This window comes from Corticium candelabrum, chromosome 9 (genome assembly GCF_963422355.1).
Source record: "Corticium candelabrum chromosome 9, ooCorCand1.1, whole genome shotgun sequence".
Lineage (NCBI taxonomy): Eukaryota > Metazoa > Porifera > Homoscleromorpha > Homosclerophorida > Plakinidae > Corticium > Corticium candelabrum.
Window position 1 is genome coordinate 4,151,926 of NC_085093.1, and position 15,291 is coordinate 4,167,216.

At 41.4% G+C, this 15,291-nt stretch overlaps 5 protein-coding genes and 1 long non-coding RNA gene across 6 annotated transcripts; all 6 read left to right on the forward strand.

The window, feature by feature from the left end:
* The first annotated feature begins 3,901 nt into the window (after window positions 1-3,901).
* LOC134184800 (uncharacterized) lies at window positions 3,902-5,226 on the forward strand. Its single transcript, XM_062652549.1, has one exon. It carries the CDS (start codon window positions 3,937-3,939, stop codon window positions 5,020-5,022), a length of 1,086 nt encoding a protein of 361 aa, XP_062508533.1. The 5' UTR covers window positions 3,902-3,936; the 3' UTR covers window positions 5,023-5,226.
* Window positions 5,227-5,841: 615 nt separating this feature from the next.
* LOC134184819 (transcription factor Adf-1-like) lies at window positions 5,842-7,308 on the forward strand. Its single transcript, XM_062652572.1, has 3 exons — window positions 5,842-6,161; window positions 6,628-6,714; window positions 6,801-7,308. Exons 1-3 carry the CDS (start codon window positions 5,842-5,844, stop codon window positions 7,189-7,191), a joined length of 798 nt encoding a protein of 265 aa, XP_062508556.1. The 3' UTR covers window positions 7,192-7,308.
* Window positions 7,309-7,780: 472 nt separating this feature from the next.
* Window positions 7,781-10,672, forward strand: LOC134184155 (uncharacterized). Its single transcript, XM_062651771.1, has 7 exons — window positions 7,781-7,797; window positions 7,859-7,925; window positions 8,007-8,104; window positions 10,045-10,145; window positions 10,206-10,290; window positions 10,435-10,516; window positions 10,583-10,672. Exons 1-7 carry the CDS (start codon window positions 7,781-7,783, stop codon window positions 10,670-10,672), a joined length of 540 nt encoding a protein of 179 aa, XP_062507755.1.
* A 3-nt stretch (window positions 10,673-10,675) lies between these two features.
* On the forward strand, window positions 10,676-11,022 carry LOC134183989 (uncharacterized). The gene is made up of 3 exons (XR_009970622.1): window positions 10,676-10,768; window positions 10,838-10,911; window positions 10,969-11,022. It is a non-coding gene; the product is annotated as an uncharacterized LOC134183989 (long non-coding RNA).
* Window positions 11,023-12,389: 1,367 nt separating this feature from the next.
* LOC134184417 (neurobeachin-like protein 1) lies at window positions 12,390-12,997 on the forward strand. The gene is made up of 6 exons (XM_062652097.1): window positions 12,390-12,409; window positions 12,469-12,524; window positions 12,584-12,630; window positions 12,687-12,746; window positions 12,809-12,904; window positions 12,963-12,997. Exons 2-6 carry the CDS (start codon window positions 12,497-12,499, stop codon window positions 12,963-12,965), a joined length of 234 nt encoding a protein of 77 aa, XP_062508081.1. The 5' UTR covers window positions 12,390-12,409; window positions 12,469-12,496; the 3' UTR covers window positions 12,966-12,997.
* A 90-nt stretch (window positions 12,998-13,087) lies between these two features.
* LOC134184156 (neurobeachin-like protein 1) lies at window positions 13,088-14,790 on the forward strand. The gene is made up of 5 exons (XM_062651772.1): window positions 13,088-13,105; window positions 13,203-13,301; window positions 13,359-13,596; window positions 14,445-14,548; window positions 14,620-14,790. Exons 1-5 carry the CDS (start codon window positions 13,088-13,090, stop codon window positions 14,788-14,790), a joined length of 630 nt encoding a protein of 209 aa, XP_062507756.1.
* The last annotated feature ends 501 nt before the right edge of the window (window positions 14,791-15,291 follow it).

Genomic DNA, 15,291 nt, shown 5'->3' on the forward strand with positions numbered 1-15,291 from the left:
ACTTTCTTCGTCATGCAGCGGAATATTTTGTCCTAGAACGATGTGCAAAAAAGGAGAAGCCAGAAGAGTATGCAGACACAGCAATTCGCGCTACGTCGTTACCTATACCGTGCACTGCTGTGTCAAGACCAGTAGAAGAGGCATTTGTTGATTTTGTATCATAAAGAGTAGAAGAGAAACGATTATCGATGTCCCTTGAGATTGCAACATCGGCTATTATGAAAATCCAAACTGCTCCAAAGATTACAGCCTTGACGTCTACGTACGGAGCCTTTGTCTTTTTCCAGCATCCTTGTTTGGCCATTGCTTCTATTCGTTCATTGCAATAATCGGGGTTCTTTACTCGTCTTATCTTGAGAAACATTTTGACGATTCAAACTTTGTTCGAAAGAACATACGTAATGATGCTGATTAGTGTGAGATAGGACCACCGCAATAAGAAATCGACTTTCTGCTGTGTACATGTCATGTACTCTTGTTCATCTATGTTGTCATTAATCAATGAAATCCAATGATGCCTATCATGAAGAAATGCACAACGGCGAGAAACATTAGACCAAGGCACAAAGCCGTTGTCACAGCAAAGAATGCGTTTGCCAAGTGTTCGGGCAGATGGATATGCGTCACACAATGCCTTCCATGTTTGTAAAGAAGGATGATGCGACGAATTTGCTTGTCAACAAGATCTAATGCGGTACCGTAGATGAGAAGTATGGTGTCCACATAGTCAGTCCCTTACTCATACTTGTACATCTAACCGCTAACAAGCCAAACACGTTGCCTGGAATAGCAGGGTAGATTAAAACTTCTTCCAAGATGTCCAGACAGACGTCCCTAACACGTTTACGAAATTTCTTGGCCGCATCATCCGCTTCCACGAGTCGTATTGATTGCTCAGCAGTTTGCTCAGTTTGCTTCTTGGTTTACTTCTTTTTTTAAAGTTCTTGGATTTCTGTGATCGTTCGTATCCATCTTTGGCCATCCCGATTAATCCAACGACAAGGCACGTAGTCCAAGTCTTTGATGTCGAGCAGCTAGGAAAAGAATGAACGAGTAGTCAAACTGAAACGTAAAAAGGAAAGCAGTTTTTGAGGATCTTATTTAATTAGTAGTTCGTATGCGGTGGAAAGTGTTTTTGGCCGTTGCCTTCAATCCTGCTCACCATTGCTTCCAATTGTCTGGTTGCAGAACAAACCAGAAACTAAGAATATTCAAATGCGCCATGCACTACACTAAATGACCAGAAACACATTCTCTTCCGTCGATGCAAATGATTTTTCTTCTTTGTCATGATCATGATTAGAGGACTTCCTTCTTCTTCGTCACTTCCTTCCCTCGTTCTTCGATGTGCCATTTGCAACGTTATCCGGGCAACTAGTTTGCACTTATTTTGCAAGATCCCGACTGCTCATACTTTTACTGTTCAGGCAGGTTCTTGGACTTCTAGCTACCGTAAACTTGGCATGCAGCGGGATTCTCAGAGCGCGCTTTCTCATTCTCATGCACACACACACACACACACACACACACACACACACACATTTGATAAAATACTTATACATGCAAACACTTCACTAGTAAGGCAACTAAGAGCAAATGTAAATTATGTGTCCAGCTAACTATAACTTTACTAAACTGAAAATACTGACTAAATCTTAAATTTAAACATACCATGGCCCATTCTCGTTTCCTGGTTTCTGTTTTGTGATCCGGTTTTCTATTTGCGTTTTCGCTTTCCTTTACGGTCTAGCGCGCGCTAAAAGATAGCTCACGTGACATTGTCGTGCCTCGTGACGAAGAGGCTGTCTACACGTGCACCATACAATAGGTCCATCCCAGACGTTACAGCAGACTGACGAAGTCCGAGCGCTGACAGCAACCCATTCTCTGACTCTGCATTGAGAGCAAGAAAAACTCAACTGGGACTCGAAAAAGTGCTACGGCCATGGCCGTAGCGCCGTAGCCATTCTGCCGGGCCTGTTACCCATCACCTTGGTAAATGGTAAATCAAAACACGATAAAGTAAGAAGAGAAACAACAAGTTGTGCTTCTGGTCTTGCTTTCTGGACAAACTCGCTTTTTCTGACAATAGACGATTCAGGGGCGTAGCGTGACTTCTAAAAAGGGGGGATAGGCTTCACGATGCTACAAGACACGTCCACTCAAATAGACACGCCCACCCGTGTAGACACCCCCTATTATTGGCTTCTGCAACTCTCTAAAACTCTTAGTAACGTCGGTTTGCATCAAAGCCTTTATTTATCTTGTTTGTGCTCCTAGAGTACAATGCATGGCGTAGACATGTGCACGTTCAGCATCGATCAAGAATGATGATCGCTTCTTTTCTTAGAGTCAGAAATCTGATATCGTATCCATACTTTTAGGACTGATGACGAGTTTAATAGATTAGCGTGTTTCTTTAATTATCATTAAATTACAGATAAAAGTAGTTTCAACTAGAAGATCCATATTTTGAGGCTGTCTTACTCTATCTAGATAGCTGCTACGAATGTTGAGTCTATGTTAAGTTAGTTTGCTAAAATGTACTATAAATTTATTTAAACTGGTAGGAAAATCATTATAATTCGTAAACATGGTAATTACTAAAAAACCCTTAATTGGTGTATTAATTAAAGAGTACAAGGTAAGAACTACTGATTGTCGCGTAGTATTACCGTGGGAAATCAAAACCAAGAAAGACTGACACTTTTAGAGTATTCTGTTTCCTTTTTCTGTATATATACCAGGGTATCACGCGGAACGAGTGAGCTAGGCTGTTGTCGTCTTTGGAGGGGACGACGCGCTTTCTTGCTCGTTACTAGTGTGAGTATGACGCTTATAATTAGTCAGTGCATGCTATATTAAAAGGACCTATATATGTCCATTTAACTTTGGTCAGTGACAACTACTAATGACAATGAGCCTGCCACGGTCGTCTTAGTCTCGCTAGCCACGCCCCATTTACGAGAAGGAAAGAGGCGTGGCTTGCGAAACTGTGGTCGTATGTTTTACTGCACCTGCAAGAATACTCAAAATTACTTTGTCCTATCTTAAATAGAAACTTTCTAATTAACAAGCCAACTCATTAGGATGAATGATTTCCCAAATGGACGAGACCTTGCAAAGGTTGATGTTTACAAATTTTGTGTTACACAAGCAAGATGGAAGCGAAGGTCAAATTGGCTTTTTTCTTTGCTGTGATTGGTAGAAATAAAGAGCCATATGTCATGTTGATCTAAGCTGAACCTTGCGATATGTAATTTTATGTGGATTGATACAAAAATTAAATTATTCGAAAGTTATGATGCAAACAATTGATTCTCGAGTCGCTGACATTGTCATCTAGCTAGGCGTTGAACGCCTACTTACTGTCTAGAGTAGTCTCGTGACTATACACTCTCGTGTCCGGTTCCCGTACAATTATCACTCACAAGTAATCGGTCAGCACAAGTCAGTGGAGCAGTCTAAACAAACGTACATATATGCATGACGGCCTTCATTTTAATTAATTAACATGGTTAGTTAGAATGATTGAGCTTTGACGTTTATTGTAAACTCAAACTTAAAACGACCACGCCTCTGAACGTGCGCAGATACCATCTCACTTTCGGACGGTAGATTGTTGGCAAACACGTGGTTGCTTCAAACCGATATCCCTCATCGGCGTGGGGGGGGAGCTGAAGCCCCTCGCTCAGTATGTGTAGTTACGAATTGAAATTTCCTGTGCCAGCAAATCTGTCTGCATGGCAAGCGAGGTATTTGCTTACTCATGATGACATCACTCCCTCTCGTGAACATCTTACGCCACTGTCGGTTGTTATTACGCAATCTGGTCTAGCCTTACCAAAGGGATTTCCCCCGTTGACCTTTGCACGGTTTTTGACTTTGTTTACAGCTGCATTTCGGGTCTCCGCACCAAAGCGGCAGTCGCGATCGATGGGGAACAATACTAAAACCGACGAGCAACAGACACACGGCAGCGGGACTTCTCAAAGACTATCCGGGACTCCATGGCTCAGATGGCGTCGTCCTGTGATATTGATATCGATTGCGGTAATTGTTGGCCTAGGTTTATTCTCTTTGGGTCTAGTGCCTTGGTGCGTAGTCAAGAGCAAGAGTCGAAAAACACTAACGACGAACCAGATCTTCACTACCAGAGCAATTTCAATTAGTGGAATTCTTTACGATAAAGTCAATATTAGTGTAACAAGTCAAGTAGAAATGTTTCATCGCATTTCCCTCCACGTCTATTCTAAACCACCACCACTGGATGTCTACAGACATGTCGATCTAAGAGCAAAATATTTCTATATATCTCCAGGGATAGTTTTTCCTAGAGAATTTTTTCTCAATATTGGCTCTGTCGTCAATCTAACATTCTGTGCGGATGGCCAGACGCGGTTATTGGTGATCAAAGGAGAAGGCACAATTTCTGATTTTGATAACATCAGGTCACCATTTCAACTGGTCCATAATGAAGTATGTGGACCTGCTGCTTGTCGATCGGAATCTGATGTGTGCAAAATGAGCTTCGCCAGCATTGAGTCTGATCTCTACCATTTCTGCTTTGAAACAGACGGCGTGGACAGTGTCAATGTGACTCGTATTGTCTATTCTATTAACTCATTGCAGTACAACTTGAATGCAACAGAAGGAAAAAGCTGTGTTCCACTTAATATTAATGAAGAGGATGGTAATGCTTGGTGTGATCTACCGGTTCCCTGGACTGATTCTGCAGTGGCAATCGTAGAAATGGCCGGCATAGCCCATCAAAATCTTATATTCGTTATCAAGACGTATGTACGCCAGTCATTCATCTGGATTTTTGCTGGAATTGCCATCTGTTTAGTCGGCATTACATGTACTGTCATGATAATTATCATTGTTGCACGGTCGTCTAGATCTCGAGTGCGTCAGGGCTGCAATGCAGGAAGTGTACAGCAAAGGGAGGAGACAGATCCCTTAGTTACTCAAGATCAAGGTCAGAATGACGGGAATAGTTCTACTGACAGTCTTGAATAATTAGTATTCTAGAACACTAGTGTTATAGTCTAGGTATACGTAGTAGCGATCGACGGTCTAGAGGTTTCGTCAGTTGATTGTCCAGTCTCATTGCAACTGCTAGCCATACATTTTATATGTCTAGACAGTTATTAACATGTCTCATTGATTCAGAATGATACGAAGATAGTATCTACATGGTCACATTACATAGAGTGTGTTCACACCGGACCTAATCATGATTAGTTTGGCGTTAGTGCACTAACGCCACTCGTAACGCCATTCTAACGCCACAAAGAGTACTGTACTATTACAACCACATAAGTGGCGTTAGTGGTTGCACGTGACTTTGGCACGCGAGGTAATACACAAAGAGCATGCCGCCGATGTTTCTAGCTAATTGGTGTTGTATATCTAAACGTACTAAAAACACAGCAACAACATGGCGATGTGGGCATGCAGATGTATACTACGTACGTTCCTGTACACGTGACGTCCCTGCCGAGAAAGCAAACTAATTGTTTTCCTCTTCAAAACCTAAAGCAATGGATTCGTCAAGATAATTCACGCGAATTCTTACTGGATATGACGGATGAAAACTGTCGAGGCTAGTTACACTCATGTGCCCACGTGACTTACTAATCATATTAGCTGTGTGAAAGCGCTTGCGCTAACTACTGCCATTTCGCGCATCTTTTTGTTCGAACTTCGAGGTCAACGCAACGCGCGTTATCGCGTGTCGCATCGCACTACTCAACGGATGCCTGCGCCTGCCCTTCAGCCAATCATCTCCTCTAGATAAAACCACGTGGTTATCTCTTTGTACGTTTTGCCGCAACCATGGACCGTACGCTTACCGTCGACGAACGTCTAATCGCAGCCGTGCGCAACTTCTCATGCATCTGGAAAGTATCCACCGACATGCGCAGAGACCAGATAGCCAAGGAGTACGCTTGGCGCGAGATTGCAGCCGAGGTGGAGTGTTTATCACTCGACTGCTGTAGAAAACGCTGGAAAAGCTTACGAGACAGATATGTGAAAGAATTGAAGAAACTCAGGAATAGACGTGAGAAAAGCAGAGACGGGGAGGAAGTGAAAGCGACATCTTGGTATTTGTACGATCAACTGTCGTTCCTAAATGACTCCGTCCGTCACAGAGCGTAAGTGGCTTCGTCTAGAGACCGAGTGCACGCCTCGTCTGTCTAGTTTGAAGCTCCGGAGATCTTGTGCTCCACCATTTTGTGGCTCATGTCTTTTCGAGCGATGTTTTTAGTCTGTAGGCTGTACTGTGTGCCTTGTACTTTTGAAATTACGCGAACGTTTGCTTGCTTACCATATTTCAAGCCGTAAACGTTGCAACGTCGCGTACAGAGTAGTGTACGCCGCATGCGCAGAGTTTGTTGGTATTAACGAGCTACTTGTGACGTGTAGCCTCGGTATTCCAAACTGCTTTCTGCACATGATGGGAGGAGAAAAGAAAGCAGGGTAGAAGTACACACACACGCACACACACACACACTTGCTCTGCATCTTTACCATATTACTCAGATTGATATTAATTTTGTTCTTGAATGTCACTAAGTGTTTCAGAAAGAGAATCGAGTATCTAGTTATGATTGTTTGCAGGAGAAGGTATCTTGACTATAGCCAGACTAGTTTCAGTACACAGTCTATGGCACCTGGTCGTGACGAATCAAGTGTAGAAGAGTCGAGGTAAGTGCATCTGATTCAACACACATAAGCCATTTAACGTGTAGATATATAGTTCTGCAATTGTAAAATACATCTTGTTCATACAGTTGTGGTCAGTTTAAAGCTGAAGATGCAGCACATAGTGACAATGGTACGTATTCGGAGGAACACAAAGGTGATCATTCGACCTCATCCGAGAACAACATTGCGTGTACTACTGCGACTACTACAGATTCTTCTTTCGACCCTTCCGATTTGTATCTCAAAGTAAAGAAGAGGCGTGTCAGTCCAGAATGTGATGATGGTGTGATTATGGCAAAAGTGCAAAATTTTCATGAACAAAGAAAGCGACCTAACAATGAATCAGAGGCCGCGCTGTATGGTAGATTGGTCAGTGCCACTCTTGAGAGGTTTACACCTCAACAGAGGGCTCTGGCAAGAATCAAAATCGATGAGATTCTTTTTAACATTGAGTTTGGAAGTGCAGGAGGTCTTTAGCAGAATACTGTAGTGATGGAGATTTATCAATTTATGTATAGTGTCACATTGAAATTGAGGATTAAATTAAGCATTGTGTGATAGTTGTACATGAAGACTTCTATTGTGTTGTTTTTGTACAGTGTGCACTTGCGGTGTGATGTCAACATGAAGCTGTGCTACATACCATGGCTTGGTTGAAGTGTACACGCGCGCGCACGCACGCACACACACACCGCGCGCACGCACACACACACACACACACACACACACACACACACACACACACAATGAAGAATGACAGCGGGACAAGGTCTGGCTACGCGAAACTAACAATCCAACTAAAATTTTACTAAATATCTAGCACAAACTGTTAACGCGCGCTAGTACTCTGCTAGAACTTGTAAGTGCGCGCCTAGAGGCGCCAATTGGCTAATGCGAGGCTAACTAACGACGTTATAGAGAAACGACACTTTATTTTATTAGTTTTTTGTTTATGCTAGTCAATAAAAATAACCGCGTGTTTATTAAGTTATTAAAAACACTTCGACCGTTCCGTTCTACGTACAGTAGTAGTAAATGATGTGCTAGCGCGCGCTCCGAGACGAACATGGCGGAAGGGACAAGGTGGGCATGACATGCTTGTAGTTCCTTTCTGAAACAGCGGTGAACTGTATTGTGTAATCAGAGCTGCCAAACGGCAACTACTTGTAGCACTTGAACACGGAATAAGCTCAGACGAAATGACAGATCTGGTGAGTGTCGCCACGACAAAATTCCACTTTTTTTCTCGTTCACTCATACTGATGGATGAGTAATTGCCACTTTGTGCTAAGGTTTTGAAGTATTGCCAGCAGTTCGTTCGAGATTATGGCAGCATATCTTGCCCTCTAGACCCGCAGTTTCGGTTGACACCAAAGTCTTGTCAAGAAAGGTGACAATTGATATGTGACATTTACATGAGAATTTGTTGGATATTGATTGTTGTTGAGTAATTAATTTAAATAGCAAAAAGTAATTAGTTAGTTCTTGTAGTGCGGTTTATTACTTAAGGCCTGTCCACACTGGCAACTGGATCGTGATCTGATCGCCACAAATCCAATGTTCTGCCCAGGATTTTTGGAGTGGTGGTTGGATATCCGCTGCGTTAAGGGGTGTGGTTTATTTTAGATATATACAGTACAATCTCGATTATCCGGGCAAATTCTGTGTCTCCCGACTTTTTGCGTTTCTGGATAAAGGGACTATAATATATTTCACTTCGTACGTACTAATATGCTGTAGGTACAGCCTTACACAAATGAGCGAATACATAACAGAGAACGTACGTACTAATGTAATAAATAGGCAGCTGTTGATGACTCTTTTGTCAAATGTACAGTAAGTGTGGAAACAGAGCGTGATCTTGCACAGTGCAGGAAAATAGTTAATATTTATCAACTTTTGATTATTTTGACACTTGATTATCCGGACTTCTAACCAGTCTCCGGAGTAGTAAGGATAATTGAGGTTGTACTGTAGAAAGAAGTAGAGCAAACGCCGGAACAATCAAGCATTGTCACAAAACAGACAAGAAGCGCCAAATAGAATGTATCACACTGTTGATGGTCTGTGATCTGAAAGAGCAGACTAAGAAAGCTACAACTTCTATTAACTATGTTGCTCTGTCTTGCCTTTATACTATAGCATGGTTAGACGTCTGCCATTCATTCACCAGTTGCAGGTTCGAACAGCCAGTGTTCCTGTCTAGCAAAAAACCCCTTAAGACGACTATGACTGGCTCTGTCACAAGTTGCCTAGGGTATCGCCTTGCTCATCGCTGACATGCAGACTGCTGTGCTGGATCTCACCACTACCTTAGTGCCCTGAGCGATATGTAGATGGTATTATGTGTCGTGCTCAACCAGACTAGTCTGGTTTATAAACTCTATTACAAGTACGGGAAGCAAACTTTGCTTCAGATTGGTTAATTAACTCAAGTTGGGTAATTGGGGTAGTATCACAGACAAAAGTATTTGATTTTCCAATGAATCATGAGGCTGGTCATAGCCTTCGATCAGTTTTGTTAATGGGCAGGGACATTTTAGAACGTGGTATATAGTTTTGTGAGTAATATGTTGTCCAGTACATTAGTTGATGGGATAGGGACATTGCAGAATGTGGCATACAGTTTTGGCGCACACATGTTATGATTCTTTGGTAAAGGATTTCTGTTTAATGTCCTAGTGTGTAGTGACCAGGGTTCTCGCCAGGATTTCAGAGTAGTGTTGCAGGTTGACGGTACATATATGTATGGTGACAAGACATGCCCCTTGGATACCCAGACCTTTACAGTAAGACTCTAAACTGTAGGTCAACTGTGTATTACTGAAGCCGTCTGCCCTAGACGGAAAAGAAGAAAGTCATTACGGCCTTCCATTTCATCACCATGAGATATCTTCCTCGTGGCACTGCACCATGCTACCACATGTTAGGGAGAACCCTGCATAAAACCGATACAAGATATTGTTCTTTTGTGGTCGATGTGGTCTTCTTTGAGTTGCAAAATGTGACATTTACATTTGTTGTTAACATTAAGGCCATCGGTTCAACAGATGTAGAGCTGGTCTGACTGAACACATTATATTTGTTGACTTAAACATCAACCTTCTTTGGTATAAACAGCTGCTTGAAAAATGTTATGTCTGGCATAGCAAAATGTATGTTGGGCAACACTTTCTAATTACAGTTATTTACACACACTATAGTAGTTGCCAGTATGTACGACACACAGTAGTGTATCGTGCATGAGTAAATACTAATTACTATGAAGGGAGTGTGGAATCAGGTTAATAATACGTTATTATTGCTATAATAGTTTGGTGAATTTTGTAGAAATGAGGAGTTATTACGACAAGTTGCTGTGGCTGGCCAACCACATATTCTGAAACTGGTGCTACAAAGTCTTTCAACTTTGTCTATGAATTTAACAACAGGTAATATATTTGTTTTTATGTGAATGACCTTGAATTTGTAAAGTGGTTGAATTGTTGTAGATGGTGTGGCGACTGTAGCTGATGGTGCAAGTGGAATTATTGAGAGTACAGTTGCTGTTGTTGGCTGCTTATCTCTAATGGCAAAGTATTTGTTCACGTTTAGGACGTCAACACACACACACACACACACACACACACACACACACACACACACACACACACACACACACACACACACACACACACACGGCAGTGTTATGTCGGGCGGTTGGACTGTTTGTATTTGTAGGTGTCCTGCTAACGTTGCGGTGCTTTCTTCCCACCTAACTGTTGACGCAGTAACATCAATTGGCACGGCTGCAATTAGAATGGTAATCTGCTATCAGCCTGTGTTTGTATTTCCTATGTCAAAAGATTATTCTTAATTTTAACCTTAGCTTTGTGAGGTACCACATGAGGGGAAGAAGAGGCCAGTCAACGTCTTCAACGTCATGCTTTCTGTTTATAACATTTGCTTTGATTTCTAGGATATCTGATCAATTGTCAACACTTGTGTGTAATTCTTGTTTATTTCTTGATTACATTTTTGATCCTGGACGTCGCTGGCGACATTCTATAGCAAAGTCAGCGATATACCACTTATAGTAGTTGATATTAGTGATTACAAACATTTTGTAAATTCGTTTCTGTAGTGATTCGGTTTTGTTTCTCAATGTCAGTTCTACTCTTGCTAGATTTGATTCGCGTATTTTAGAAATATTTACTGGTAGGAATTTGCTGTTAGTAATTGAATTGTATGAGTTAACGTGTTTTCTCATTGTAGAAGGCTTGAAGAAACACAATGTTCTCCACTTACCACATATTGTAAAGAGCTCACTTCTCAACTTCTTTGGTAGTCTTCTTTATGGATTACAAGTTAGTTGTCATTTTGGTCTTTTTCCTTGCACGAGTTTTTGTGAATGGGACTTTGTTATTAGGCCATGCAAAATTAATTACTTGTTGATCATCAGCGTCTGTCTCAATTTTTGGGATTACCCCATAAATTTATTTTTTATATTTGCCGTGCTCAACCAGATCAGTCTGGTTTGTAAGGTCTCTTGTAAGCACCGGAGGCAAACCCTGCCTCAAAGGTGCTTAGACCATCATGGCTGTCTAAACAGAAGACATGACTTTACACAGGATGCGACTGGATCCAAGAAGCACTGTTTTTTGTAGGTGCTGCAGGTTGTGATGACTTGGAATAATGTCCAGCTACCGTGCATTACCTGCGTGCACTGTGCCCAAAGCTCCCAAGACCACCGGAACTACCAGTGTTTGACAATGCCACATGCGGCTTATCTCCACTCGCAAGTCTCTGTACTTCGCCAAATTCTCAGCATGTTTCCTGGTGATGTTACCATCAGCAGGACAGCTGATATCAATACGAAGACAAGTGTTTGTCTTCCTATTTCTGAAACAGATGTCAAGACAATTGGCACCGATTTTCCTAGCAGTAGGGATGGCTATATCTCACAACAGTGATGTCGTCCTTCTCCACAATATATTTAATTTTTATTTTATATTTTAGTTTTGATTTTTGATATTTTATATTCAATTTCTTTATTTTTTTCCTTTTTTTGTTTTATCTTTGATTTTTGATTTTTGTATTTAATTTTCTATTTTTATATTCTATTTTTAATATTTATTTTTATTTCTATTTTCAATTTTTATTTTTAGTGTGGGTTTGAACTATAAATAGTATGTGCTGTTTGTGTAGTAGTGACTGGTGTCTACAGTTGTGTGTGACATGTCTCTAGTGACACGTGTGTACCATTGCACTGATACTGAGCCCACAGCTTTCCGCATACTCAAAGATTTTTTCTCTTGAAAATATGAAAATGTAGAATTAAATAAAAGTCGTTTGTCTGCCCCAATTCTGATGATCGAAGTAATTAATTTTGCATGGCCTTAAGTAGATTTTTGTTGTAGGACAGTGCTCCTCATGCTGTAACTCTAGAATCAAGCAGTGCAGTCCTGCGACTGCTGGTTCCGATTTCTCTCGAGGAATGTCATCATACAACGGATGCTCATTCGTCAGCATTCATGCCCATACAGCTCTTTGTCAAGTGTGTTCACCTAATGCACGGCTGTACGCCCGATGTGGTACTTTACTGTGGCATAGAATTTCTACATTTTGCCCTCAGTAACGTGCTCTATTTTTCTTTATAGCGTCAGGTGGATGTGTCTGTGTTGTTGATTGCCTTCTTAGACAAACTAAATCTCGAGTATGTATAGATGTTGTGCTATGAACTAGACAGTTGTTTTATTGGCTGATGCACTTTAGGTGTGACACACAGTACTCGATCATTGAGATGCTTGACTTTTGGATTGCAATGTTGAGTAAGCTTTGTGTGAATTGCTACCATATTGGATTGTCTTACTCTGTGTTGTTTGCTCAGATTCTGTACGTTTCCTGATGTCATGCAACGATGTTGCTGCACTTCAGGTAATTTTCACTGCAGACTTTCGATTGAATTTCGTCTAACACATGCTTCATTGTAGGCCATGTTTGTCAACGTCGGGTGTTTTCAACGAATGATTGAAGTTTTGAGTATTGCACAAGTGTGTTCTGTGCATCAGTTAGGTTTACGGTATTGCTTACATTCTGTCTTGCTCGAACTTAGCAAAATGCTTCGTCTAAATCGCACCAGTTGAGCCAACTGTGTGTCGCTGTGGTCAAGGCAGTAGCAACAGTCATGGGTGACTCGGTATCAGCAAAGGTATGTTTGCAGCTTATTGCGGAAATTAACTTGAGGCGCACATATGCTATGGTTACAGTAGTTAGACAGACAGACGGACAGATGGACAGAGAGATGGACCGATGGACCGAAGGACGGATGAACAGACACTTGGTATGCGGTGCATGTACTCATTGTTGTTGCTGGTGTTGATTTGCCTGCGAGATGGCTACAATTCCACTTGTCAGTCAATGTATCAAGCCCTCTTGTCACACTCTTCCATGTTAATTAGCAGGTGCCAGCCACTTTAGTGCTTTTGTTTCCACTGTTTTTGCTGTAGGCCACTTTTGTGGAGACTGTTGGATACGCGTCTCTGAAGGATCATGTGCTGGCAGTATGCAGTCCCAATAAAGAAATTCTCGAGGCATTTCTTGATATGGTCAGACGCTGATTGGGGCACGGAATGTATTTTTTGGCTATTATGTTGATGTGCTAGGCTGTCGAAGGAGCATATTGTGAGGGTTCAAACTCGGTGTGTAACACGGATGTGTTGTTGCTTCTTATCAATTGGTTGCCTTCGTTGTCATTTGATCTGCAACGTTGGCTGGGAGGATGTATGAGTGGCACTTGTGTGTATGGCCCACACAACCAGATGCTGTGCTGTAGAGCTGGAATGATTGCTGCCGTGTTGGATGTTCTTGCCACTGGCCAGAAGATAGACAAACAGGCTTCAGGTTGGTGATCTGAACGTTTTCAGAGGTGTTTGTCTATTTGTTTGTCTATTTGTTTGTCTGTCTATTTGTTTGTCTGTCTGTCTGTTTGTCTGTCTGTCTATCTGTCTGTCTGTCTGTCTGTCTGTTTGTCTGTTTGTCTGTCTATCTATGTTTGATCCAAATACTAGACAGAATTCGGACCTTGACGTTTCACTTGCTTGTCCATGGAGTCAGGACATTATTAATTAATTAAGAGGGCTAGCAGGGAAAGTGGTCATGCTGCCGTGACAAGAGAAGAAAAGAAATTGAAAAAATATTTAGAAGAGCTTGTTTCAGGAGGGTATGTATCAAGTTTTTCTTGTGATAGAACATTTTGGGAGGTGGGGCACAAAAGCAGAGAATTTTTGCAGCATTTGTCACAACAGTCACTAAATCTAGTAGCCAATTTTAATGTCTTCATGTTTGTGATGTATTGGTGGAAAAGATTTTCTACCATTGAACAAGACATAATGCTAAAGTTGTCCTCAGAAAACTTTCAAAACTGTCACCTAATTAATCATGGTGATTTAGATAAATTATTTGATTTTGATATTCAAGGTCAAGTCCATTAGTTAAATCTAAGACTTTGTTGTTTGCAAGGACTGGTTTGCTTTTACAAATTTCTAGCACATGTACAAGTAGAGTTGGTATGAGAATAAAGTATCTGTCTGTCTGTCTGTCTGTCTGTCTGTCTGTCTGTCTGTCTGTCTATGGATATGTTGACAAATTAAGTGGTATTTACCACTCAATGTGATGTTTTCCAACTGGAGACTTTGGAAGATGATTACTATAGTGTCGGTGCCACATTATGAGATGTTGTTGGTTTGTAGAATATCTTATTACTCTTTTGGAAACACTGGCTAATCATTCTGTGACATCGTTTGATCTTAAGAAGCTCATTAGTCTCTTTCGACCAACAGGAGATGGCTGCCTGGTGATTAACTACTACAGTAGTACTAATTTATAGATGCTTGTCAATGTAATTATCATTTTCTAATTGTACAGTTGTATTACACACCAAAGCTACTTGAGATGATGGAGAGACTTTCGCTGTCTGATGGACGACATGCTCCAAAAGAATATTTTGATCTTCACCATCCGAGTGCAGTAAGGCCTAAAGACTTTTTTATTACCTTTACTGGTACCGTACTCGCTTGGTTATTACCCGACCCCTAATGGTTGGCCAGAGTTAAAGGTTAAGTAGGGACGGGATCTTTCTAAAAAAATTGCCACCTAATGTTGTTCATTAGCGGAAGTGATTGATTTATTACTTAAACAGCATGTTGCTACACTAGAGCTTCAAACCACCATTACTACCTAAAATCTGGAAACCTAATCTTCTGTACGTATCTGAGTCACGAAAACCTTCAACAAGTCGACAGGCATGCACAAGTTGAATAATATCAGCGTTTCTACAGATGCAAATCTAGCAAACAGTCACAAAGTACTAAGAGGTGTGAAAATCTTAGTGCCTTGGACATAGTTGGGGCTGGGGGCTTACATGAGCCCTGGGGTATAATAATCAAGCAAGTATGGTATTTCAGTAGAGATTACTGCATATGTACAGGGTATTGTTGTTCGTCGAATTGCAAGATGGCCTGGCAGTGGGCGTGGCTTCTCATTCCACACCTGGCTGTGTCTTGATGCTCCCAAGCACTTACCAGGAGGTCAGCAGTA